Source organism: Euleptes europaea, chromosome 6, assembly GCF_029931775.1.
Source record: "Euleptes europaea isolate rEulEur1 chromosome 6, rEulEur1.hap1, whole genome shotgun sequence".
Classification (NCBI taxonomy): Eukaryota; Metazoa; Chordata; class Lepidosauria; order Squamata; family Sphaerodactylidae; genus Euleptes; species Euleptes europaea.
This window is the reverse complement of record NC_079317.1, coordinates 4,978,951-5,003,513: the sequence shown is the minus strand read 5'-3', so window position 1 is coordinate 5,003,513 and position 24,563 is coordinate 4,978,951. Positions and strand designations below refer to the sequence as shown.

At 47.6% G+C, this 24,563-nt stretch overlaps 1 protein-coding gene across 1 annotated transcript in view; it reads right to left on the bottom strand.

Moving 5' to 3' along the window:
• Positions 1 to 24,563, bottom strand: part of NIN (ninein) — an 87,067-nt gene that overhangs the window by 35,172 nt on the left and 27,332 nt on the right. Inside the window, exons 4-14 of the mRNA XM_056852077.1 lie at positions 14,970 to 15,009; positions 12,519 to 12,706; positions 11,821 to 11,967; positions 10,688 to 10,855; positions 9,069 to 9,205; positions 7,793 to 7,933; positions 6,975 to 7,149; positions 6,663 to 6,773; positions 4,249 to 4,338; positions 1,653 to 1,785; positions 533 to 654 (exon numbers count right to left, since the gene is read on the bottom strand). Of these exons, the coding sequence (XP_056708055.1) occupies positions 533 to 654; positions 1,653 to 1,785; positions 4,249 to 4,338; positions 6,663 to 6,773; positions 6,975 to 7,149; positions 7,793 to 7,933; positions 9,069 to 9,205; positions 10,688 to 10,855; positions 11,821 to 11,967; positions 12,519 to 12,706; positions 14,970 to 15,009 (1,452 nt within the window). The remainder of the gene's footprint in view (positions 1 to 532; positions 655 to 1,652; positions 1,786 to 4,248; positions 4,339 to 6,662; positions 6,774 to 6,974; positions 7,150 to 7,792; positions 7,934 to 9,068; positions 9,206 to 10,687; positions 10,856 to 11,820; positions 11,968 to 12,518; positions 12,707 to 14,969; positions 15,010 to 24,563) is intronic.

Below are 24,563 nucleotides of genomic sequence, written 5' to 3'. Positions count from 1 at the left end.
TGAACTACTGTTTCTGATTGGAAGTTAGGGGTCATCTGACTAGGATTCAGATTGCCATAAGTTTAGCCATGCTTATGCTATTCTAACTATCATGGATAACCATTATCGACTATTATCATCACCTGAACTGCTTTAGCACATTACTCTGCTCGCATACAGCAATGCAAGAAACTAAGGCCTGAACCAGCTTAGCTTAAGAATAAGGAACTTCAGCTATGTAGTAGAGTTATAAGTATAACCAGCAAGACTTTGTTATTTTCTGTGCCAGTGTGTCTTTAAGATTACTGTACTCGCATTTTAATTATTATTTTTTTAATTTCTTAATAAACCTTTTCATTTAAAAGGTAATTTGAGTTATTTCACCTGACTCGGTTACGTTACGACACGGCTGGGGCTCTGGAGAGGGCGGCCAGTCGTGATACCTCTTCTTCACGAATCTGTCTAATCCCCTTTTAGATCCATCCATGCCCGTGGCCGTCACCATAACCTCTGGCTGGGCTTTAGGCTTCCTGTTCCAATAGAGGCGGCTTACCGAGCTTTCAAGCTTCTGACGTAGGTCACGGATATCCTGATGGTGCAGATCCTTCATTTGCTCCATGGCCATTTCAGCTTCTATACTCATGTTCAGGGGGTTGTTTTCCTCAGAACCGACCTCTATAAAGCACAAATCAACACAAAAACACGAGGATCAACCTTTTTTTTTTTTAATCCACTTTTTCTAAAAGCTGAAAGCTACCAACTAGCCACTCATAGTCTGGAATCCACGAGGAATTCAATTTTGGACACCACAGTTTAGTAGTAATAATAATAATAATAATAATAATAATAATAATAATAATAATAATAATAATAATAATAATAATAATTTATTAATATGGTCACTGACCAGCAAAAACAAACAACCAAAATAAGCAAACAATAGCCACAATAGATAGCAGGAAAACCACCACAACAGCTACTACTGCTACTACAAATAATCTAAGCCTAAAAACTACATATTACATGTATGAATAAAATTTATACGTGTGTGTGCTAAGTGCCATCAAGTCGCTTCCGACTCATGGCGACCCTATGAATGAAAGTCCTCCAAAATGTCCTATCTTTGACAGCCTTGCTCAGATCTTGCAAATTGAAGGCTGTGGCTTCCTTTATTGAGTCAATCCATCTCTTGTTGGGTCTTCCTCTTTATATACACATTGTATAACTTGGTGTGACCCCCTTAATATTTTGAGTAATAAAGTATTTCTGTTACTCTGATCCTGTCAGGGTACGACGTATTTTAATAGCTGCAGCACAGAATTTAGCAGTCAAGAGTGTAAACTGTGATTTTTCATCAGTTAAGAACTTCCTAGTGGGTCAGGTTGGCATGGGCAAGTGTTAAGCAAAGGGGAAAGAAACCTTGTGCGGACAGCTGCCTGCCCTCCTCTAAGTGACAGCCCTTCAAATACTTAAAAGAGAGCAATCATGTTTCCCCTCAACCTCCTCTTCTCCAGCCGAAACATTCCCAACTCCCTCAGCCTTTCCTTGCAGGGCTTGGTCTCCAGGCCCCTGATCATCCTCGTCGCTCTCCTCTGCACCCGCTCTACAGGCAAACCCCCGCCCTACAGGACTGGGACCTGACACACACAACCCGGGGGGGGGGTAGCTTTTACCGTGATTGCATTCAACTTCACAGTCGTCCAGCTCCTCGTAGAGAGAGTTTTTCAACAAAGGCTCGACCGCTTTGCCTTGAGTCCGATGAGCTTCCAGTTGGGACTGCAGTTCGTCAATCTGGTCTTGGAGTTCCTAGATAACAATGAGAGGGACAATCAAGGTGGAAACAGAAGTACATGTGGTTCACTGAGACAGCAACATTTTTATGGTGGGGTGTGCAGTGCCGGATCTAGATCTTTTTTGAACGGGGGGGGGGGGGAGAATAAAATGACACACCCATATATTATATACATATTTTTCTTTTATACATATGTACATAATAAACGTATATAATGTACGCATATAGGGTTGCCAGGTTCCTCTTCGCCACCGACGGAAGGTTTTTGGGGTGGAGCCTGAGGAGGGCGGAGTTTGGGGAGGGGAGGGACTTCATTGCCATAGAGTCCAATTGCCAAGGCGGCCATTTTCTCCAGGGGAACTGATCTCTATTGGCTGGAGATCAGTTGTAATAGCAGGAGACCTCCAGCTAGAACCTGGAGGTTGGCAACCCCAAATGTATATAATCAACAACTCTTTTAAATGATAGAATACATTGTGCTGACCTCAAACAGCACTGAGCAATAAAATCCAGCTTCTGATAATTTTTTTGAAGAATTTGGGTTATTCGGCTGATAATGCATAATCCCTGTTATCTGGTGACCCCTCTTCTAGATACCGGTAGTCAGAAGTCAGATTTAGCTGATAATTTATATCAGGACTATTCAATCCCACACTACCAAAGAGGGACAGTAGAGGAGAATCCATTGATTTAGAAGGGGCAGGCGTATTCTCCGCCAGGCATTCTTATTTATTTTCAACAGGGAAGGAGCTTAACAGGTCCATGTCCCAATAATCATCAAGATGGCTCTGTTTACTAACTGGGATAATCCATCCTCAGTAGGGTGACTCTGTTTCTTACTTATCACAGGTAAAATGGCAATATAATAGATAAATAAATAAATGAGTAATTAAGGAAATAAACATTGCACAGTCTAAAAACTCAGGGTATCTAATGCAGCTAAAGCCTATTTAATCTTTATCTCATCTTTGTCTCTTGTTTATCTTTATCTCATTTCATTTCATTTAATTAAAAACACAACCACCCTCCTCCTAAAGGGTGGGGTGGGGACAAATATAGGAGAGTATATATAAAGAATAATTAAATGACTAGATAAAATAGTCGAATAGCTAAATACGTTGTTTAGTTTAATTTAATCCTATCTGAGGACAAAGCTAAATGCACTGATAAGTAAATAAAACAAAGAAGAGAAAGGAAGAAACAGCGTCCGTTTCTCATCATTTCCCTAACAGACCACAAGCTTTGCTGAATAAGGGAGAGAGAAGTTGCCTGACTTTAATTCCTGCCACCCTCAGATCAGCGTCTCAAGCTAAGGAGGTGCACCTCTTCCAGATAAGATGAAGAGGCTGCAGAGCAGCTGCTCAGCAAAAAAACAAGCTCAAAAGAAGAAGTGAGAAAAGAGGGGGAGAGACAGATAAAAAGTTCTACAAGATCCAGCTACAACCCCATGCAACTTACCATATCTTCTTAGTTGGTAAAACCCTTACTTCTCCCCCACCCCCAAGATAAAAAAGGAGGAAATTCAAAGCAAAATAAATGTTAAGAATATATTAAACCATTAATATAATGAAAATGAAACAACAATAAACCAAGTAAAACCAAACAAAACAGAACAACTCCCTGATAGCAGAGCTCGGCTCCCAAAGGCCGGTTCCCACTCAACCGGAACCAGAACTCACCCCCCCCCCCACCAAGGAAATTAATGAGTTAAAGAAAGAAAGGGACGATTAGAGAAACTCCAAGAAACACACACAGAAGAAAGATCCCCTTCCTCCCCATGGGGCTGGCTGCCCTTCTTGTTGAACACATGAACACATGAAGCTGCCTTATATTGAATCGGACCCTCGGTCCATCAAAGTCAGTATTGTCTACTCAGACCGGCAGCGGCTCTCCAGGGTCTCAAGCAGAGAGGTCTTTCACATCACCTACTTGCCTGGTCCCTTTAACTGGAGATGCCGGAGAACCTGGGACCTTCTGTATGACAAGCAGATGCTCTACCATTGAGCCACAGCCCCTTCGTAGGGTTGCCAGGTCCCTCTTCACCACCGGCAGGAGGTTTTTGGGGTGGAGGCTGAGGAGGGCGGGGTTGGGGAGGGGCTTTGATGCCATAGAAGCCATTTGCCAAAGTGGCCATTTTCTCCAGGGGAACTGATCTCTATCGGCTGGAGATCAGTGGTGATAGCAGGAGATCTCCAGCTACCACCTGGAGGTTGGCAACCCTATGCCTTCGCCCGCGTACTCTGTTTGGAGGGAGGGGCTAGCACAGTGCGGGATTGTGATGCGGGGAAGGAAAAAGAGACTCGGGAGCTCCATCCCCGAGGCCGCGGGTGATGCCAGCAGCTGCCAGGCATGCAGACAGGGAGGCTCCTACCTAGAGCGAGCCTCCTTGAACCTGATGTTTCACTAAGCACCTCTTGGGGGCACATGGCCCCGAACAGCCCATTCCTGGGCTCCTCGGAACGACCCGCCACACTTACCCTGCACTGCCGCTCGTACTCAATCTTCAATTGCGTCAGCCGCTCCTCTTGCAGGAAGAACTCCGCGCTGCTGGGATCGAGGTCGCCGAACTAGAGCCAAAGAGCCAACACTGTCAATAAAATCTGCTCACTCGCACATGGGATACTCGCTGAGTCGGGGCCCAGACGCCAAAGCCTTATTGCTGGGCCCCCAAAAAAGGGGGGGGCAATTCGATGACTTATTCTGTATGGGTTGTGCTGGATTGGGGAGGGGGTTCCACCCCCCACTCAATGCCTCCAACCCCTGAAAGCACTCCCCTGTTCCCTTCCTCCAGGAACCCTTTTCAGCCCTGGTCCCAGCCTGGTGGAACTCCCCGCAGAATGAGATCAAGGCCCTATGGGACCTTAAAGAGTTCCACAAGGGCTAGGGTTCACCTCCGGGGGGAGGTTTTTGGGGCAGAGCCTGGGGAGGGCGAGGTTTAGGGAGGGGAGGGATTTCAATGCCATAGAGTCCAATTGCCAAACCAGCCATTTTTCTCCAGGTGAACTGGACTCTATCGGCTGGAGATCAGCTGTAATAGCAGGAGATCTCCAGCTGGTATCTGTGGGCAACCCTAGCAAGGCCTGCAAATACGGTTGCCAACCTCCAGGCAGTTCAAAGCGCATTCCTGACCTTTAAGGGCGAAAGCCCTTAGGAGGCCAGGAAGGCGCTGTGCCAGCATTGGGGCCCTCCACTCCGGCGTCTGGGCTACTTATGGTGCCATAAAGGCCTGCGCCAGCGTCCCAGGGGGGGCGTTTTGGGGGGAGGAGCTGCCATTAGGCAGCCTCCGGTCCCTGTTCGCCCCAGGTACGCCGGTGGCAAGAGGAGCAAGGCTGCGCCAGCATTTTGCTGGTGCAGCCTCGCTTTTGTCAATGGGGCGAAAAGGCCCCGATTGACAACCAAAAAAGCCTCTAAAAGTCTTTTTTTTGGGGGGGTGTCTTTCCGCGGCCATAGGACGGCTTAGGAGGCGGCGCTGCGGCGCCTTCTTCCCACCATCCCTGGCCGCCGCCAGCTCAGGAATGGGCTATCAGAAACCTTTTACTATTGCCAAATTTTTCGGAACCACCACATTCAGTTACATGACCTCAAATAGGGTCGCGGCCCATAGTTTAAGAAGCTTTGGTATAGCTCACAGTCCCTAATAATATATCCAAGTCACTTTGTGAATCACTTTGTAAAGTGCGACCCTACTGCCTGAGTAGAAAAGCCCTCCTTATTGGGCAAATCAGCTTCGTGGAGTGGCGAAAAGCTTTTGCGTCAACTAGGAATGTCACTTTTAAACACTTGGTGTTTAAAATGTCACTTGGTTTTTTAAAGATGTTTTAATATTTATTATTGTGTACAATTTACATAAGAGCCCCGTGGCACAGAGTGGTAAACTGCAGTAATGCAGTCAAAGCTCTGCTCACAGCCTGAGTTCAATCCCGACGGAAGTCGGTTTCAGGTAGCCGGCTCGAGGTTGACTCAGCCTTCCATCCTTCTGAGTTCAGTAAAGTGAGCACCCAGCTTGCTGGGAGTAAAGGGTAGACAACTGGGGAAACCACCCCGTAAACACAGACTGCCTAGTAAACGTCAGGATGTGACGTCACTCCATGGGTCAGTATTGACCCGGTGCTTGCACAGGGGACTACCTTTTACCTTTACAATTTACATGCTTAGCTCTGACTGATAACAGAAGTTCACAAAGGTCAAATGAAAAATGACCCTTCTGTAATACAGTAAGTTTCACAATAGCATTATTCCCCCCCCCCCTTTCTTTAACCATTCTTGTATATCTGGCATATCATATTCTGCTTCCAGGATTGGTAGGGTTGTCAGATGCCTGTTAATTGTCCACCAATTAACAGGCCTGCCTGCCACCCCTCAGCTGGCTGGCGGGGGAAGCAGGCCAGCTAAAGGGAGGAGACGATTAGCATGTGCGAACAGCGTTGTGCAGCGCAATAATGTCTCTTCCAGGGTAAACCTGGAAGCGACGGGGACGCTCTAGCATGTCCCTCAAAAAAAAAAAAAAACCCTCTCTATGGAAACCCTAGGGGTTTTGAAGGAATATGCTAGAGCGTCCCCGTCGCTTCCGGGTTTACCCTGGAAGGGACATTATTGTGCACACGTGCTGCGCACTCACAAATCGCCCCCGCCAGTGGTAAGGGGGGACCTGGCTACTCTGAGTATCGGGCAAATACAAGAGTAGCAGCAGTAATAGTTTAAGAGGATTTCCCGATGTTTTATAGGAAACACAGATACGTAGTTTAATAAAAAGATCTCTGGATTTAAAGGCACATTAATCCCTAAATCTATTTTCATTTTTTTCACATGCCGGTTTTTGGCCTTCTTATGTTCTCAAGCTTACTTATTCCTTCAAACTTGACTGGGCTCTAAATACAACACGCAGACTGACCTTCTCCGCCAGGACGTTTTCCAAGTTCTTCTGCAGTTTGCTCGCCGTGCTTTCGTACTTGGCCAGTTTCTCTCCCGTTTCCAAAAGCTCACTCTCTAAACGACTGTTTTCCTAAAAGAAACCAAGAGGGTCACAAAAGTCCGGGTCCTCTCCCTCAGAATAATGGGGCAAATATTGCGGACAAACATCTTTGCTTCAAATCTCTGTGCGTTGTGATGAACGCAATCAAAATTATGAGAGTGTACACAAATTCAGTAGCTTTTGAACAGAGAACTTGGAACCCAGCACCGACTCCCTTCCCAGGATCATTACCTTCAGTGTTAGAGCGAGGCGGTCCCGGAGGTAGTTCTCCTCCGTTTTCAACGTCTCGATCTCCTGCTCCAGCTCCATCCGTTGCTTGCCGGCTTGCTGCAGGATCTGCTCCCGCTCTTTCCGAAGTTCATTTCTGAGAACCGCCATGCGATCCTTGTACTCCTCGTCCAATTTCCTAAGTGTGCAGATTAAGGCAGGCCAAGGTTTTCGAATTTGTATGAAAAGCCATAAATCCTAACCTGAATAAGAGTCTCTATTAGGGTTGCCAACCTACAGGTACTAGCTGGAGATCTCCAGCTAGGTCATAGAATCAGCATTGCTGACAGATGGCCATCTAGCCTCTGCTTAAAAACCTCCAACGAAGGAGAGGCCACCCCCTCCCGAGGAAGCCAGTTCCACTGAGGAACCACTCTAATGGTTAGAAAATTCTTCCTAACGTCTAGACAGAAACTCTTTTGATCTAATTTCAACCCACTGGTTCTAGTCCAACCTTCTGGGGCAACAGAAAACAACTCGGCACCATCCTCTCTATGACAGCCCTTCAAGTACTTGAAGATGGTTATCATGTCCCCTCTCAGTCTTCTCCTCTTCAGGCTAAACATATCCAGCTCCTTCAACCTTTCCTCATAGGACTTGGTCTCCAGACCCCTCACCATCTTTGTTGCCCTCATGTCCCAGCTTCTCTACATCTTTCTTAAATTGTGGTGTCCAGAACTGCTTCACCATTCCGGTGCTGCTGCCAGTGCCATCAGAGAGTGTTTGGTTCTCTTGAGACATGGCGATGCTACAAATAAGAGTTTGAGGGGAGCCAAACCAACCTAAGGTTGTACTCATTTCGACGTTCGATGGCAGCATGGTGGTCGTCCACTTCAGAAGCCATCAGCGATTTCAGTTTCTCTGCCTTCTCCAGGTCCAATCGCAATTTCTCTTTTTCTCTAACTACCTGGTCCACCCTTTCCCTAAGGGAGGGGAAAGAATTTTCAGCCATCGGGGGAATCCTCACCCAGTTTGCAGAGGACACAAAACGGAGCAAGAGCGAACGCCTTAGAAGGTTGAAATAAAATTCAAAAATGATCTTGACAAGTTGGAAAGCTGGAGTGAAGGCAAGGTCATCAAATTCAACGAAGACAAATGCCAAGTTTTGCATTTAGGCAAAGAAAAAAAAAGAATAAAACACACAGGTAAAGGATGGGGCACACCTGGCCTTGCAGCAAAACTCGAAGAACAAGAAGAGTTGGTTTTATATACCCCACTTTTCTCTACCTTTAAGGAGTCTGAAAGCAGCTTACAATCACCTTCCCTTCCTCTCCCCACAACAGACACTTGTGAGGTAGGTGGGGCTGAGAGAATTCGAAGAGAACTGTAACTAGCCCGAGGTCACCCAGCTGGCTTCATGTGGAGGAGCAGGGAAACGAACCCGGTTCTCCAGATTAGAGTCCGCCGCTCCTGTGGAGGAGTGGGGGAATCAAACCCAGTTCTCCAGATTAGAGTCGGCCCCTCTTAACCACTGCACCACGGTGGCGGGATCTCCAGATTGCAGGATTTTAGGATTCTGCAGCACCTTCCTGGACTTGTGCCCATGCCCCAGAATCACTTGATAGGTGCAAGTCAGTTCCCTTGGGTGGCACGGCCCGTGTCTCTGCAGTTCACTCCCTAGGCCACTGCTGAAGATGCTGGCACCAAGCAGCATTCCTTCCTGAGATACTTCAGGTCCCGTGTTCAAGTCCCATTTTGGGCCCAAATTAAAGGCTTATCGGGGCTTTAATGTTTATTAATGGTTCCGGGCTTCACAAATCTGCTAGGGGCGCCAAGCCCAACTGGTGTGGGCAGAGAGGCGTACTTGGGGCCTGCCACTCCCACACCCCACCCTCAGAAAGGAACTTCTTTCTGCTGGAGATCAAAGATCCACATCTTTTAAGGCCATTTTGTCCAGCATTCATAATAAAGCCGTTTATGGAGCTTTTCGAAGGCAGATCTTGTTTCTTTGGGAAGTTTACTTGTCTCATTTGTTTGAAATCTCTGTTTGCTCATCCAAAAACATTAGGATAGTTCCCTGACTTAAGGGAATAAAATCGGCCAACAAAGGAAGCTTACATTAAATGCCTGATTTCCATCTTGAAACTTGCGAGTGCGGCCTGGTAGATCCCGTTCTTCGTTACGAGCAGCTCATTTTCCAGAGCGAGGGTGAGATCGGTCAGGTTAACTTTCCCATCCAAGCTAAAATCTAAGGCCTGTCAGAAAAATGATATGAAACAAACCTGTCAATTGTTTTAAAAGCACTTTTATTTGTTTTATTTATTTACAAAATCTATATCCCACCTTTCTGCTCTTATAAGGGCCACCGAGGCAGGTAACACTTTAAAAGATACATGATAAAATTAAATTATAAATGTGTCCTTTTTAGCAGATTATGATTTGGGCTTGAATCACAAGGAAATGTGGTATATAAATGTTTTAATAAGTATAAATAAACAGTTATTCTAACTGGTTTAAATAAAATATTTCTCCACCACAGAAAGAGTGGAATTAGGACACTAACCCTAGCAACCATTTATCTTAACTAATGGCGTTAATTGTCTCCAATGCACTGGAGAAAATGAAAAGTTGCCTGCCGCTTCCCAGTAGAATCAGCACGATTTGCAACAAAACAGAAGATAAAGCTCAACTGTTCCTCCCCTTCAAAAACTGAAGGATAAAAGGAGGATCCGCAAAAGAAAGGGAGTTCTAGCCCCACAGTTTCCTTTGCAAGAAAAGCCAAACTCTGGGAGAATTCACATTCCCAAGGTGGGCTTTTTGCTCCCCTACCCGTGCTGCTTCCCCACCACAGGAGCAAACAGGATGAGGGCAGAGTCAAAGTCACACCATGGTAACCACAGCAGCTGGGCCCACGTTATTTATTTATTTAGACTATTTCTAGGCCACCTCTTCAGAGTCTTGCTTGAGGGGGCATCCAATTAAAAATCACAATATTAAAACACAAGTCGAGGAGGAGAAGAAGAAGAAGAACTGGTTTTTATATGCCTACTTTCTCTACCACTTAAGGAAGAATCAAACCAGCTTACAACTACCTTCCCTTCCCCTCCCCACAACAGACACCCTGTGAGGTAGGTGGGGCTGAGAGTGTGACTAGCCCAAGGTCACCTAAGCTGGCTTCGTGTGTAGGAGTGGGGAAACAAATCCAGTTCACCAGATTAGCCTCCGCCGCTCATGTGGAGGAGTGGGGAATCGAACCCGGTTCTCCAGATCAGAGTCCACAGCTCCAAACCACCGCTCTTAACCACCACACCACAAGCAGCATAAAAACTATCCATGAAACAAAACAGATGGTTAAAAAGTTGATAAGATTAAGAACTACTAATTAAAAGCCTAGGTAAAAGAGCTGTGTTTTAGCCTGGTGTGCGTGTGTGTTAAGTGCCATCAAGTCACCTCCAACTCATGGTGACCCTATGAATGAAAGTCCTCCAAAATGTCTTATCTTTGACAGCCTTGCTCAGATCTCAAAAATTGAGGGCTATGGCTTCCTTTATTGAGTCAATCCATCTCTTGTTAGGTCCTCCTCTTTTCCTGCTGCCCTGGTACCCAAAAGAAAGTAAATCAGGCACCAGGCGGGCCTCAAGGGGAAGGGTGTTCCAGAAGTGAGGTGCCACCACAGAAAATGCCCTGCTTTAACTTCTGAGGTCTTTGCAATCCAACGGCAAAAAAAGATGGATTACCTTCAAGATCTCATGGCTGTTCTCTATCCCCTCTTCATTCCATACATCAAGGATTCTGTCCACTGCTGCGTAGCCCATCCCATCATCCAGGCTGGAGAACACTTGGAAGCTGATTGTGGTTGTCATTGCTGATGTTGTAGTGTTACGTCTTCCGCTCTCATCAAAGGACTGTGGGGGGATGGAGTAGGGGGAGACTGGGTTGCAAGCAAGTCTTTGACATTGCTGGAATTTGAAGGGAAGCCAATGGTTGACCCTCGTCCCCTCGTCAGGGAGACACCCCCCCCCCGAATGGTGGATTCGGGTCTGACAGTCTTGGGTTCCAGTTATGCCATGGCAAGGATTCAGTGAACAATCCTTAATAAGTTGTACACTGTCACCCTAGATTCCCATCTGTATTTAGAACCACAGCGGTCGTCTCACAAGATTATTACTAGAAATAATAAAGCACTTTGTAAACTGACTATATTAGAAAAAATGCAATGGTTAGCCATTTAGCTGTTAAAGTATAGGGCTTTGATTAGGAAGGCCTGAGTCCAGATCTCTGCTCAGCCATGACGTTTACTAGCTGGTCTTGAGCCAAACCACCTCACAAGGTAGTTGTAAAGAGTACAATTGGGGGGGAGATCTCATGAGCTATTTGGAAGATGCATAGAATATTAATATGATTCTTTTTTAAGAGGGAGAATAATGAGTGTTTAGCAGGATTTAGAAAGGGTTTCCCCACCCACACCAAGAAAAAAAAATTAAAAACACCTTTGAATTTTCCAGGATAATCTGCCAGAGAGATCTCAGTTCAAAAGATTTTCATGCGCTTAGAAAGATCGTGCATGCCCCATTAATTTGTCTCCTGAACACAAACTATCAGAAAGGCTGAGATCCCTGAACACAAATCACACAAAACGTTTTGTTTGTGGGTGACTTAATAGCCAACTGGACTGGCAGTGTGGGAAACACAAACACCACCCAACCATCATAAAACAATGTGAGTTTTTGGCAGCACAACTTTTTTTTTTTGTCAGTCTGTTCAGCTGTGCCGAAGGCGTTACTTTCAAGTTGAGTACTGAAGTTATGTAATGTTCAGGGCCGCTCCGGTGAATTTTGTTGAGGTGCAAAAGGTGATCGAAGATCCCTACCTGCATGGAGAGATGTCGTTTGAGCTGCCTGTACGGGGTTGAGGCAGACGGGGGGAGAGACTTCCCAATTTTAAACAAGCCATAGAAAAAGTCTTCGATGCTCATCATTCCGTCGTGTTTGAGGTTGCAGAAGACTTCCTCCAGGACCTGAGAAACAGCAAAACACACCCTCAGATAGGGAACAGGGAAGTGACATGAGCCTTGTAGCGTACCACGGGACGAAAATTCTGCAAGGAGAATTTCAGCGGCAATCCAACAACAGAAAAACAGTACTTTATTTTATGTGTTGTGTTTCTATGGTAAGCTGCCGAGCTCTGTAAGGAAGAAAGGCAGCTAATTGAATGTTTTAAATAAATAAATAAATTGAAATAACATCAAATCGGAGAATACCCCAGAGTCTTCCCCCCTCCCATCCAAGAGAAAAAGTGGTCCTCCTTTCTGCAGTTAGGAAAGGGAAATACTACCAGAGAAGAACGGAAACTGCTTTGCTAATACTCATGGGAACAGGTTGCTCAAGAGTTGCTCCGCTTCTCTGAAATAAAGTGGCCACGCTCCTCCGCGTTTTTTATTTTGATAACTCTACTATCCAGTCTTTGAGACCCAGACTGTGAAGCTGCCACAGGAGAAAATCCCCAGCCAAATGCCAGCCTCACACCACCCAGCCTGACTCCGGGGGGGGGTGAGGTGTCAATTGGTACCTGCGTGTCCATATTCTGCAATCCGTACTGTTCACAAATGGAGACCAGCTTCTCTCTGTTCAGGTGGCCATCTCTGGAGATGCCCAGGTTCTCACACACCTCACGTAGCTTCTCTTCTATCCAGTCCTGAGGGGGGGAGATGTTTGGGGATGCGTTCAAGTCGTCGGGATTCCAAAATCTCAGTTGGCCTGAGGGGGAAAAAAACAGGAAGGAAGGATTAAAAAGAACCAATCACAGTCACCAAAAATTGAGGGCATCGCTCACAAGGCGAGCTTCAAAACAGAGCTGAGCATGACCACACAGCACGTAGAGCAGGGGTCCCCTGCGAATGCCATGGTGCCCGCCGATGCCTTTCCTGGCACCCACCAAGTGTTTTTAGAAAGTGGGCAGGGTCAGGTGGGGCTTCTGTGCAGGCAGGCTTCTGATTGGTTATTTGAGATTTGATTGGCTGTGCAGATTTTTTTAAAGTTTGCTTTTTCAGCAGCTGCTACCACACCACAAGGATCTTCACTGCGTGACTGAAGGTAAGCGGTGGAAACCATTTTGTGGCCAGCTTTGCCTCCCGTGGCAGCCGTTTTGTGGCTGCGCCCACCACACTGGGTCAGAATTCCAAAGGTGCCACAGGCTCAAAAAGTTTGGGAACCCTTGACAGAGAGCATGTGCAATTTAGACCTTCCACCTCTTACAATGAGGAAATATTGGGGCTAAGCTAGACGTAAGGGGAGGGGATGATCAGTCCATCTGTTCATAGCTAAAGCAGGTGGGTTTGAGTTTTTTTAAAACAACAGAGCCCACGGGTAAGGGGAGTTAAACCCTCCCTTCACTGGATTCTGTTACCTTCTATGAAGATAGGTTCAGGTAGGTAGCCATGTTAGTCTGTATTAATGGGACAAAAACTGTGCCCACTCGCACCTCAAAGGCCAACCAAATTTTTCAGGGCAAAAGGTTTCGTGAGTCAATGCTCAGTTCGTCAGACTCAAAAGTATTTCTCATTTGTATCTGATGAGGTGAACATTGACTTGGTCTTCCAAGTAGGGTTGCCAGGTCCCTCTTGGCAACTGGCGGGAAGTTTTAGGGGCAGAGCCTGGGGAGGGGAGGGACTTCAATGCCATAGAGTCCAATGGCCAAAGCAGCCATTTTCTCCAGGTGAACTGACCTCTATCGGCTGGTGATCAGTTGTAATAGCAGGAGATCTCCAGCTAGTACCTGGAGGTTGGTAACCCTACTTCCAAGGCCCTACTGGACACGATTTTTGTTCTTGCAACCTGGCTCCTTCTAGGACCAGGGGTATATTGGGGCAAAAATAGTTAAAAGCAAAAGAACAAAGAAAAGCAAGGAGGGTGAAGGTTTAGCTTCTCCTCACTGTGTGCTTCATTAACTCAGTATGTGAACATGGCAAACGCCAATAAAGAAAACATGGCTTCCCTTATCGCAACCAGTTTGGTCCTGAGTCAGATCCATTTCTCCCCACTACTCAAGCAAGAGCCAGAAACTGAGGGGAAACCACAGAGCATATGACCAGAGAGTACCATCTCAGCATCCATTGTGAAACTGCAAAGGATTCTGCGGAGTACCCTGGATCACGTGGTACAGCTACCTGAGACAGCAAAAGACCCTGGACTGGGCCGGACCACTCCGCAAAACTTTATAGAGCAAGCCTAATAACTCCGTTGCAATCAAAAAGCACACTGCAAAAATACAGAAATGGTTGTTTATGTGTGTGTGTGGGGGGGGGGGGAGATAGAAGAGACAGCAGCACAGGAGAGTGAAAAGGAAGAGGAGATAAGTAAGGGGGGAAAGCAGGAATAATGTTTGAAAAGGGGTATTATCGGGGCAAAGAAGGCTGCTAGAACTACGAGTGGTCCTGATCCCCGTGTGAAATCTCGAGCAGTTGTCAATACAGAATGCGGCAGCTTTTATTGATTTTCTTTTGCCATCGAGTCACAGCCGACTTATGGAAACTCCGTAGGGTTTTCAAGGCAAGCGACATTCAGAGGTGGTTTGCCGCTGCCTGCCTCTGCATGGCCACCCTGGACTTCCTTGGTGGTTTCCCATCCAGGGTTGACCCTGCTTAGTTTCCTAGATCTTACGAGATCGGGCTCGCCTGGGCTATCCAGGTCAGGGCAGATGGACAGAGGGGGTCTGCCATTGCCTGCCTCTGTGTAGCAACCCTGGACTTCCTTGGTGGTCTCCCATCCAAGTAAGGACTAGGGCCCAGCCTGCTTAGCAGCCGAAATCTGATGAGATCGGGCTAGCCTGGGCCATCTGGCTTAGCTACCAATGAACAAATGCTCTCGGTTTAAGAACAATTTTAGCATTCCGAAAAGGAGAAAAATGCCTTTGTATGTTATTTCCTATTTCCCCCCTTCGAAGCTCAAACTGAGTTTGTATTCATTAGAGGTTTCACCCCCTCTCTCCTCCACGTAAGGCAATTTTTTGATCCCTTCTTACCTTCCGCTTCATATTCCTCACTGTCTTGGGACCGCCAGGGCTAAGAAAAGAAAAATGAGAGAGAGAAAATCCTCCTGAAGTCAACACCAAGGAGATAAAATCCAGAGTCCACTGCTACAGACAGAACAAAAAGGATCTTGTGGCCCCTCAAAGATGACACAGATAACTCTGTGGCAGAAACTTTTGTGGCCAAACGAAAACATAAAAACACCATTTTCTTCCCTTTCTTATCTCCATCCCACCTAATCACACTGGATGACCTCTTGATGCATCTATAAGAAATTGAGCTTCAGGACAAAAAAGGTTACACCACAATACATTCGTTAGGTTCAAGGTGCCACAAGACACGGCTGGGTTTTTTTGCCAAGCGTGGAAGGCAATTCCAAGACCAGCCAAACACAAGCGACAGGAATGCTCCAACGCAGCTCACCTTTTCTCGTTTCTCACCTGGCGGAGAAAACAAAAAGCGCCAAGCCCTCCCTGTGCCACCCCCATTATTAAACATCTTCGTTTTAAAGTTCTCAAAAGCAGCTTGTGAAACCCACTTTCAAAACAAACGGCATCCTCCTCCCTCGGCTGCTCAACGAAAGATCCACTTGGAAAACAAAGAGCCGAAGGACAGTCGGCTTAAAAACGACTGACAGCCAAGAGGACGCAATTAAAGTCTATCTGTGCCAGATGGGTGATGGATCTTGTGTGTGTGTGTGTGTGTGTGTCTGAATGCCCCTGCATAAGCAGGCCCAAGTCTGTCGATTAGGGTTGCCAGGTCCCTCTTTGCCATCGGCGGGAGATTTCTGGGGCAAAGCCTGAGGAGGGCGGGGTTTGGGGAGGGACTTCAATGCCATAGAGTCCAATTGCCAAAGCGGCCATTTTTCTCCAGGTGATCTGATCTCTATCGGCTGGAGATCAGTTGTATTAGCAGGAGATCTCCTGCTACTACCTGGCAGTTGGCAACCCTACTGTCAATCCTTGTGGGGGAGGAATGGGGACGAGGTGGGCCCTGGCATTCCAGAAGTAGAGAATACCCCTTTAGGATGACCGTCACGATTGACTGATTTATGCGTTAGCATTTCGACTAGGATCTGGGAGATGTGGGTTCAAGTCCCCACTCTGCCCTGGAAACTTGCTGGGTGGCCTCGGGGCCAGTCACACGCTCTCAGCCTAACCTGCGTCACAGGGTTGTTGTGAGGATAAAATGGAGGTGAACATCATAAGCCGCTTCGGGTTCCCATTGGGGATAAAGGCGGGGTGAAAATGGAGTCCCCCTTTTGGGCGCACGCCAAAAAAACGAATCAGTGGGTTCTAGATCAAATGAAGCCTGAACTGTCCCTAGAAGCTAAAATGACTAAACTGAGGCTATCGTACTTTGGTCACATTATGAGAAGACAAGAGTCACTGGAAAAGACAACCATGCTAGGAAAAGTGGAAGGCAGCAGGAAAAGAGGAAGACCCAACAAGAGGTGGATTGACTCTATAAAGGAAGCGACAGCCCTCAGTTTGCAAGGACTCCTGCTGTACTGACTTGCAGTGGAGGGTGGGAAGGACACTAACTATTCACTAGGAAACAGGAAGAAAATGAAAACTTGAGGACAAAAAAACTAGGATTTCCAAACCTCCAGGTGGTGGCTGGAGATCTCCTGCTATTACAACTGATCTCCAGGCAATAGAGATCAGTTCACCTGGAGAAAATGGCCGCTTTGGCCATTGGACTGTATGGCATTGAAGTCCCTCCTTCTCCAAACCCTGCCCTCCTCAGGCTCCACCCCCCAAATCTCCAGGTATTTCCCAACCCAGAGATGGCAACCCTAAAAAAAACCCTCACATCTCCTCTGGCTAAACATCTGTCTCCCTTCACAGAATGCTTTGGTTTGAGAATGAAGAAGCAGTTGCAGACACGTCACCCCACGGGGCCGAGTGATGGCAGCTGGTTTATTTTCAAAAAGTGTCAAAGGTGCTAACGTATCATTGATATTTAAGGACGTTCCCGCCCCTTTGGGAGATCCAATCCCTGAGCAGTTGATGAGACAATTCATTCATAAACGTACCGCTGCAAAAATCATTTGGTTTCCAAAAGTGGAAAACTGGATGTTGACGTCTTGCAGTATGAAAGAGGGGCAGAAAAAGTCAATCGCCCTCAGCTTCGGCCACTGAGGCTCTGAGCACTCAATGAAGACCCCCTCCCCGTCGTATCATAACATAAAAGTTTAATACCATTCATTCAGCTCACAGCTAAAATGTCATTAATCTACCAGCGTAGCCATGGGAACTGCATTAGGTCACTCCGCTGTTCAAAACCCGTGAGCGTCTGCGTCATCCGGTAGATCAAGAGGAGGAAGTCCCAAGATTACACAGAGAAATGGTGCACACCTCTCCTATGCTAAGGCTGCCGCACACCAGAAAAGTCAATACAGCAAAAGGAACTGTATAGTGGCGGATAGGGTTGCCAACCTCCAGGTCAGACATGGAGATTTACAGGCATTATAGTTGATCTCCAGATTACAGAGCCCATTCGCCTGGAGAAAACAGCTCCTTTACAGGGTGGCATTATACCCCACCGAGGTACCTGGAGGTTGGCAACCCTACTTGAAAACCATATGACTGCCGTAAGTCAGCTGTCCCCTGATGGCGCTTTCCACCTTCCAACAACGATCCAGTTTACCATTTCTGGAAAGCTACAATCTATATTTCATTACCGTAACTGTGTTTGGACAAACAAAGCCTGTCAGGAACAGCCCCCCCCCCACAACCCCGTAAGATTCCTTCTCAAAAGGGACTCCCCCACCCCCAGATACCACTGGCTTGAGTGACAGGCAAGAACAGACAAAAACTCACTACAAAAGGCAACACAAACCCAAGACCAACAGGAGGGGAGAGAATCCCCTAAGCTAGCAAAAAGGCTTTTCCATCTCATTCAGTGCCCACAAAAAAAAAAAAAAAAAAAAAAAAGATTTAAAAAGACACCCAGAGTAATTTTCTGAAAATCTCCAACTGCATGAAGGGCCATGCGCCTGGCGAACCTCGGTTTTAATTCTGATGACCGATTGTTCTGCTGCGGCCCAGCTCCTGCGCTGGTAACGCCGCTTTCACCCCGAGCGCCTCCACCTCGGGCTGCTTCGATTAAGGGCCTCCTGTTGTATCCAGGTGCAGCCCCCCCCCCTCCACGGCCTTAGCCGGCCAGACCCCGTTGCGCGCACATGCACGCACCCTCATTACCATACCCGATGCGTGACAAGAGCCCTCATTGTCAAAAGCAGCTCGATGAGGTCAGGGGTCAAGCCACCTCAAAACGGCGGCCCCAGAAGGCAAGTCGGGGGACACAAAAGGGGGCGCTTCGACAGGTTCTGTGGAGCATGAACCCCCCTCCCCACCGCGCCAGGTATTCTTATACGGAGGGCAATTGTTCTGCAGCTGGATAAGGGGTCACGCATTGCTGGGGGTGGGAGGGAGGCTTCTCCCCCCTATGCAGCAGGCGAGGATTCCAAGAATGCATTATTCGGAGAGAGGCACACATGCTTCGCTGGCCTGAAGAACAGATGGCTGGAAGTTTCACAATGACCGACCTCAAAGCCCGTGGAAGCATCTGGGGCCCGGGCTCCGTGCAATCGCCTCTCCCTCTTAACTTGGCCTCTCTCATCTGACCATCTGCTCCCAGAAGACGGATCTTTATCCTCGAACGGAATATATGGCTTATTAAAACGAGCGGAGGGTGTTGGCGCGCGCAACAATCCGCGCTTGCGGCCTCCCGCGAGGCGCGCGCGCGCATGAAGTGGCGCTCAGTTTTGCCCCCCCCCCGGATAATCAAAGCCCGGGGTGTTCAGGAACATCCACTAGACTGGATATTTATTTATTCAAAACGCTTTTATGCCACCCGGCCACCCGTTCAAGTCCCCAAGGCAGCAAACATAAAAAACATTAAAACGTTGGAATAATAAAAGATGCAACTCGTCTTGTTAGTGGCTTCCTAGAGGCCCCTGGCTGACCGCTGTGTGAACAGCCTGCTGGACTTGATGGGCCTTGGTCTGATCCAGCATGGCCTTTCTTATGTTCTTATGTTCTTAATTTAAATGATAAAATAATTAAATAAAACATGTAAACAACCAACATCATATGCTGGGTATAATTACAGGAAGGTGCCTGGTGGGATAATAGGGTTGCCAACCTCCAGGTACCAGCTGAGATCTCCCGCTATTACAACTGATCTCCAGCCGGGCTGCCAGATGCTTGACACCCCCAACCCCAGGAACTCTCTCAAGTCCCTGGTAGGACACCATTCATAGCAGCTGGCTGCGTTAAGGCCAGGTGGGTTACAATTTCTGCTGGGCCTGGATCCGTCTGAGCCTTCCTGGAGGCTGAAGTCTTCTCACAGAAGAACCTCCTTACCCAGTGGCAATCAACCGCTGAATATGAACACATGAAACTGCCTTCTACTGAATCAGACCCTTGGTCCATCACAGTCAGTATTGTCTACTCAGACCGGCAGCGGCTCTCCATGGTCTCAGGCAGAGAGAGGTCTTTCACATCACCTACTTGCCTGGTCCCTTTAACTGGAGATGCAGGGGATCGAACCTGGGACCTTCTGCATGCCAAGCCGAGGCTCTACCACTGAGCCACAGCCCCTCCCAGAGCTAGGACACCACATCAGGGGAAGGCCTCGGCCTTTATGCCCCGTTGTTGGTCCTCCAGCAGAACTGGTTGGCCATAGTGTGGCTCCAGGGCACGGGGTTTCCTTTCCTCCCAGAAACAGACCCCAGTGAGGTGTTTTGACAACCCTCTAAACCACCACCAGGGGAAAGTACCCATTTTTGCTTTTACAATCAAGGGTAAAAGCTGTTTTTAAGAAACTTTTTTTTCCCCTGGTGGGAAAACTGCCCAGAGGAAAGGATTAAGAACCCCCCCCTTCCCCAAACACTGGTTTCCCTTCCCTTCAGTCTCCACTACTGCTCTTGGTAACAACACAACCTTGTCCCTGAAGGGAATTATGGAACAACGCCCCGCGTGCATTCCCACCCTAGACAATGGCAACTCTGCTATGCGCAAGCTCAGGCCGTTCAAATGGAAACAGTCGCTGATTTGAAAGGAAAGAAGCGGCTCCTTCATTAATTTGTCCCTAGAGGGTTTTTTGGACTAGCTGCACTTGGAACCGTTCAGTAAGGAGGTGGCGACATGTCGTAGTTTGCAGGGAACAAACGGGCTTCACAAACGACTTCCGAGGAGCTGCAGCAACTGGAAGCTGGTTTTGCAGCAGAAGCCACGTCCTTTGGAGATGGAGCTTGTGTGTGAGCGTGTGTCTTAAGTGCCGTCACATCTTTTCCGACTCATGGCAACCTGATGAATCAATGTCCTCCGAATAACCAGTATTAACAGCCTTGCTCGGGTCTTACAAACTGAGGGCCGTGGCTTCCTGGATTGAGTCAATCCAGCTCATGTTGGGTCTCCCTCTTTTTCTGCTGCCTCCAAATTTCCCTACCATTATGGTCTTTTCTAGGGAGGCTGGCCTCCTCATAATATGACCAAAGCACAATACCTTAAGTTTGGTCATTTTAGCTTCTGGGGAGAGTTCAGGCTTGATCTAGAACCCACCAATGTGCCTTTTCCACTGCAAAGACTCAAAATTGATTCCTGAACTTCAGATTATCAGAGCAAATTGCATAGTGTCCCAGTCCAAATGGATACTAGTCATGATGCATACCTATTCTCTCCAGGGTCAGAGGAGCAGGCCTATCGTGTTGGGTGCTGTGGAACACAGGTAGGATAATGCTGCTGCAGCCATCTTGCTTTTGGGCTTCCTGGAGGCACCTGGTTGGCCACTGTATGAACAGACTGCTGGACTTGATGGGCCTCGGTCTGATCCAGCAGGGCCTTTCTTATGTTCTTATGTTATGTTCTTATGTATAAGCAGTAGCATACAACCCACAGATTGGCTACTGCCACCAAAACAAGCTTCACTGGTTTAAGTCTCCCTGGTTCCAAGAATACATGAAGCTGCCTTATACTGAATGAGACCCTTGACCCGTCAAAGTCAGTATTGTCTACTCAAACTGGCAGCGGCTCTCCAGGGTCTCAGGCAGCGATCTTTCCCATCACTTACTACCTGGTCTTTTTAACTGGAGATGCCAGGGACTGAACCTAGGACCTTCTGCATGCCAAGCGGATGCTCTGCCACTGAGCCACGGCCTCTCCCCTAAAGCCGACTTCAGTGGCATTCTCAGCATGGGGCCAGATCTGAATAAGCACTGGTTGTCTCTAAGATGGGGGCCCACCATGGAAAGCTGGGTAAGTTGTGCGTCTGGACTGAAGTGGCTTTGAAAAATGGAAATACTAGCCTGTAGCCGCAGAAACAAACAGGAGTCTTGTGTGGCACCTTGAAATGCAAACAATATTTTATTCCAGCAGAAGCTCTGGTGGACTGGTGGTGGTGGTGGAGGAATGTGCCATCCTGTTGCAGCCAACTTATGGTGACCCTATAGGACTTTCAAGGCAAGGGACGTTCAGAGCAGGTTTGCCATTGTCTGCCTCTGTACATTTAACGCTGGACTTCCTGGGTGGTCTCCCACCCAAGGGCTAACCAGGTCCGACCCTGCTGAGTTTCCAAAACCTGATGAGATCAGAATAGAATAATAGAATCATAGAGTTGGAAGGGAACCCCAGGGCCATCTAGTTCAACCCCCTGCACAATGCAGGAAATTCTCAACTACCTCCCCCCTCCACACCCCCAGTGACCCCTACTCCATGCCCAGAAGATGGCCAAGATATCCTCCCTTTCATGATCTGCCAAAGGTCATAGAATCAGCCTTGCTGACAGATGGCCATCTCTTCTTAAAAACCTCCAGGGAAGGAGAGCTCACCACCTCCCGAGGAAGCCTGTTCCGCTGTGGAACCCCTCTGTTAGAAAATTCTTCCTCATGTCTAGATGGAAACTCTTTTGATTTAATTTCAACCCGTTGGTTCTGGTCCGACCTTCTGGGGCAACAGAAAACAACTCGGCACCCTCCTCTCTATGACAGCCCTTCAAGAACTTGAAGATGGTTGTCATATCACCTCTCAGTCTTCTCCTCTGCAGGCTAAACATACCCCGCTCACGTGGGGCCATCCAGGTCATGTCCAATTTATTATTGTGTGTGACAAGTGACACCAACATATAGTCAACTTAAGGCGCCCCTTGAGGTTTTCAAGGCAAGAGACCAACAGTGGTGGTTTGCCATTGCCTGCCTCTGCATAAGAAACCCTGGACTTCCTTGGTGGTCTCCCACCCTACTACTAACCAGGGCCAACCTGCTTAGCTTCTGAGATCTGATAAGACTGAGCCAGCCTGGACCATCCAGGTCAGGGCATAACAACTGTGTGTGGTCAAGTCACAGTTGACTTACAGCAACCGTGCAGGGTTTTCAAGGCAAGGGATCACAAACAGATGTGTTTGCCACTGCCTGCCTCTGCAGAGCAATCCTGGACTTCCTCGGTGGGCCCCCTTCCCAGTACTGACTAAGGCCAACCCTGCTTCTGAGATCTGATGAGAACCATCCAGGTCAGGGCTAGAAGAGCCCATTTCATTGGCTGCACAAACTCAGCTCTAATCCCGGAAAACTTTACCCTGGAATAAAGTATTCTTAGGCCATTTATGCAGGGCTGTTTCCCTTGCGGTCACTCCTTTTGGGGCTTCCTTTTGATTATGCATGCCTTTCCCAACCGTTTGAGGTCGCCTCGATCTCCGTGCACATTTTGCCTGTGTTTTCCGAATGCTGTTTTAGACAGAATCTGGAAAAGGCAAGCAAAATGTGTGGAAACGTACGGGGAGCGCGAGCAACCTCAGACGGTCAGGAAAGGCATACATAATCAAAAGGAAGCCCTGAAGCAGTCAGTGAGGGTGACCGCAGGGAAACAGCCCTGCATAAAAGGCCTCAGTCTTTCAGGTGACACAATGCTCCTGTTTATTCCCTCTACAAATGCCGCTCACAGCTTTAGGAAGGGAAGCAGAGAACGGTATGTTTTCAGGCACCTTCTCCCTAAAAGGTGCTAAACAAAAGTCAAAGGGAAGTCGAGGAGGCCCTTTGAGCTGATGTGCTGATGAGATCTCATTAGGCAGTTAATAAATATTCCTCCAACGACAGGCACTGCAAGGGGGAAATCACTCCTCACCCGCCTCTTTTTTTTTTTGGGGGGGGGGGAATGTGGCCAAGGACCAATTCAGTTAATTGACTGGCCCTGTTAATTGACTAACCTTTTACTCCCATTTTTACAACTAATAGAGAGGAATAAAAATCACAGCACGGTTGTTCTGGCGAGAGCATCCCTCCGGGAGGGGCCTCGCCATTAATCCCAAGGTCAACACGGTACACGGGACCTGCAGGGGAGATGGATTAGCCCCTTGGTGCCGCTAAGCAAATCCATTATCGAGGGCGCAGCTGCAAGAACCGACCTGCTTCTCTGGTTTTACGAGTGCTGGTTTGAAAAAGGCCACTTATAAAAGATCGCTTTGGAGCGGAATGGAAGACGCCGAACTACTAGATTGCAGATGAAGAATCAGAGCCGGCTGGGAGCCAGCAATGAGCTCACTGGAACTTACATCGTGATCTCATTTCAGTTTCTAACATCTGAGCTGATCTTAGAGCTTTCAGATAGGGTGTGGTTGTGGCTCAGGTGGGGCCCGGAGATCCTGCTAATAACAGCTGATCTCTGGACAATAGAGATGATGTTGAAAAAGAGTTGGTTTTTATATGCCGACTTCCTCTATCTTTTGTGGGTGTTAAGTGCCGTCAAGTCATTTCCAACTCATGGCAACCCTATGAATCAATGTCCTCCAAAATGTCCTATCTTTGACAGCCTTGCTCAGCTCTTGCAAACTGAGGACCATGGCTTCCTTTATTGAGTCCATCCATCTCTTGTTGGGTCTTCCTCTTTTCCTGTTGCCCTCAACTTTTCCTAGCATGATTGTCTTTTCCAGTGACTCTTGTCTTCGCATAATGTGACCAAAGTATAATAGCCTCAGTTTGGTCATTTTAGCTTCTAGGGACAGTTCAGGCTTCATTTGATCTAGAACCCACTGATTTGTTTTTGCCGTCCACAGTATCCATAAGACTCTCCTCCACATTTCAAAGGAATCTACTTTCTTCCTATCAGCTTTCTTCAAAGTCCAGCTTTCGCACCCATACATAGTAACAGGGAATACGATGGCATGAATTAACTTGTTTTTGATCTCTGTCTTTTAAGAAGCAAACCAGCTTACAATCGCCTTCCCTTCCTTTCCCCACAACAGACACCTTGTGCGATAAGTGGGGCTGAGAGAATTCAGAGAGAACTGTGACTAGCCCAAGGTCACCCAGCTAGCTTCATGTGGAGGAGTGGGGAAACCAACCCAGTTCACCAGATCAGAGACCACCGCTCTTAACCACTACACCTCATTGGTCGGTTTTTCTGGAGAAAGTGGCTGCTTGGGAGGGTAGACTATGGCATTGTATCCTGCTGAGGTCCCTCCCCAAACTTCACTGTCACCAGGATCCACCCCCAAAATCTCCAGGTATTTCACAACCTTGTCTCAAGGTTCCATCACCAGTTCAGCACCTAGCTACAGCCACACGAAACAGAGGCTAGGGAAATTCC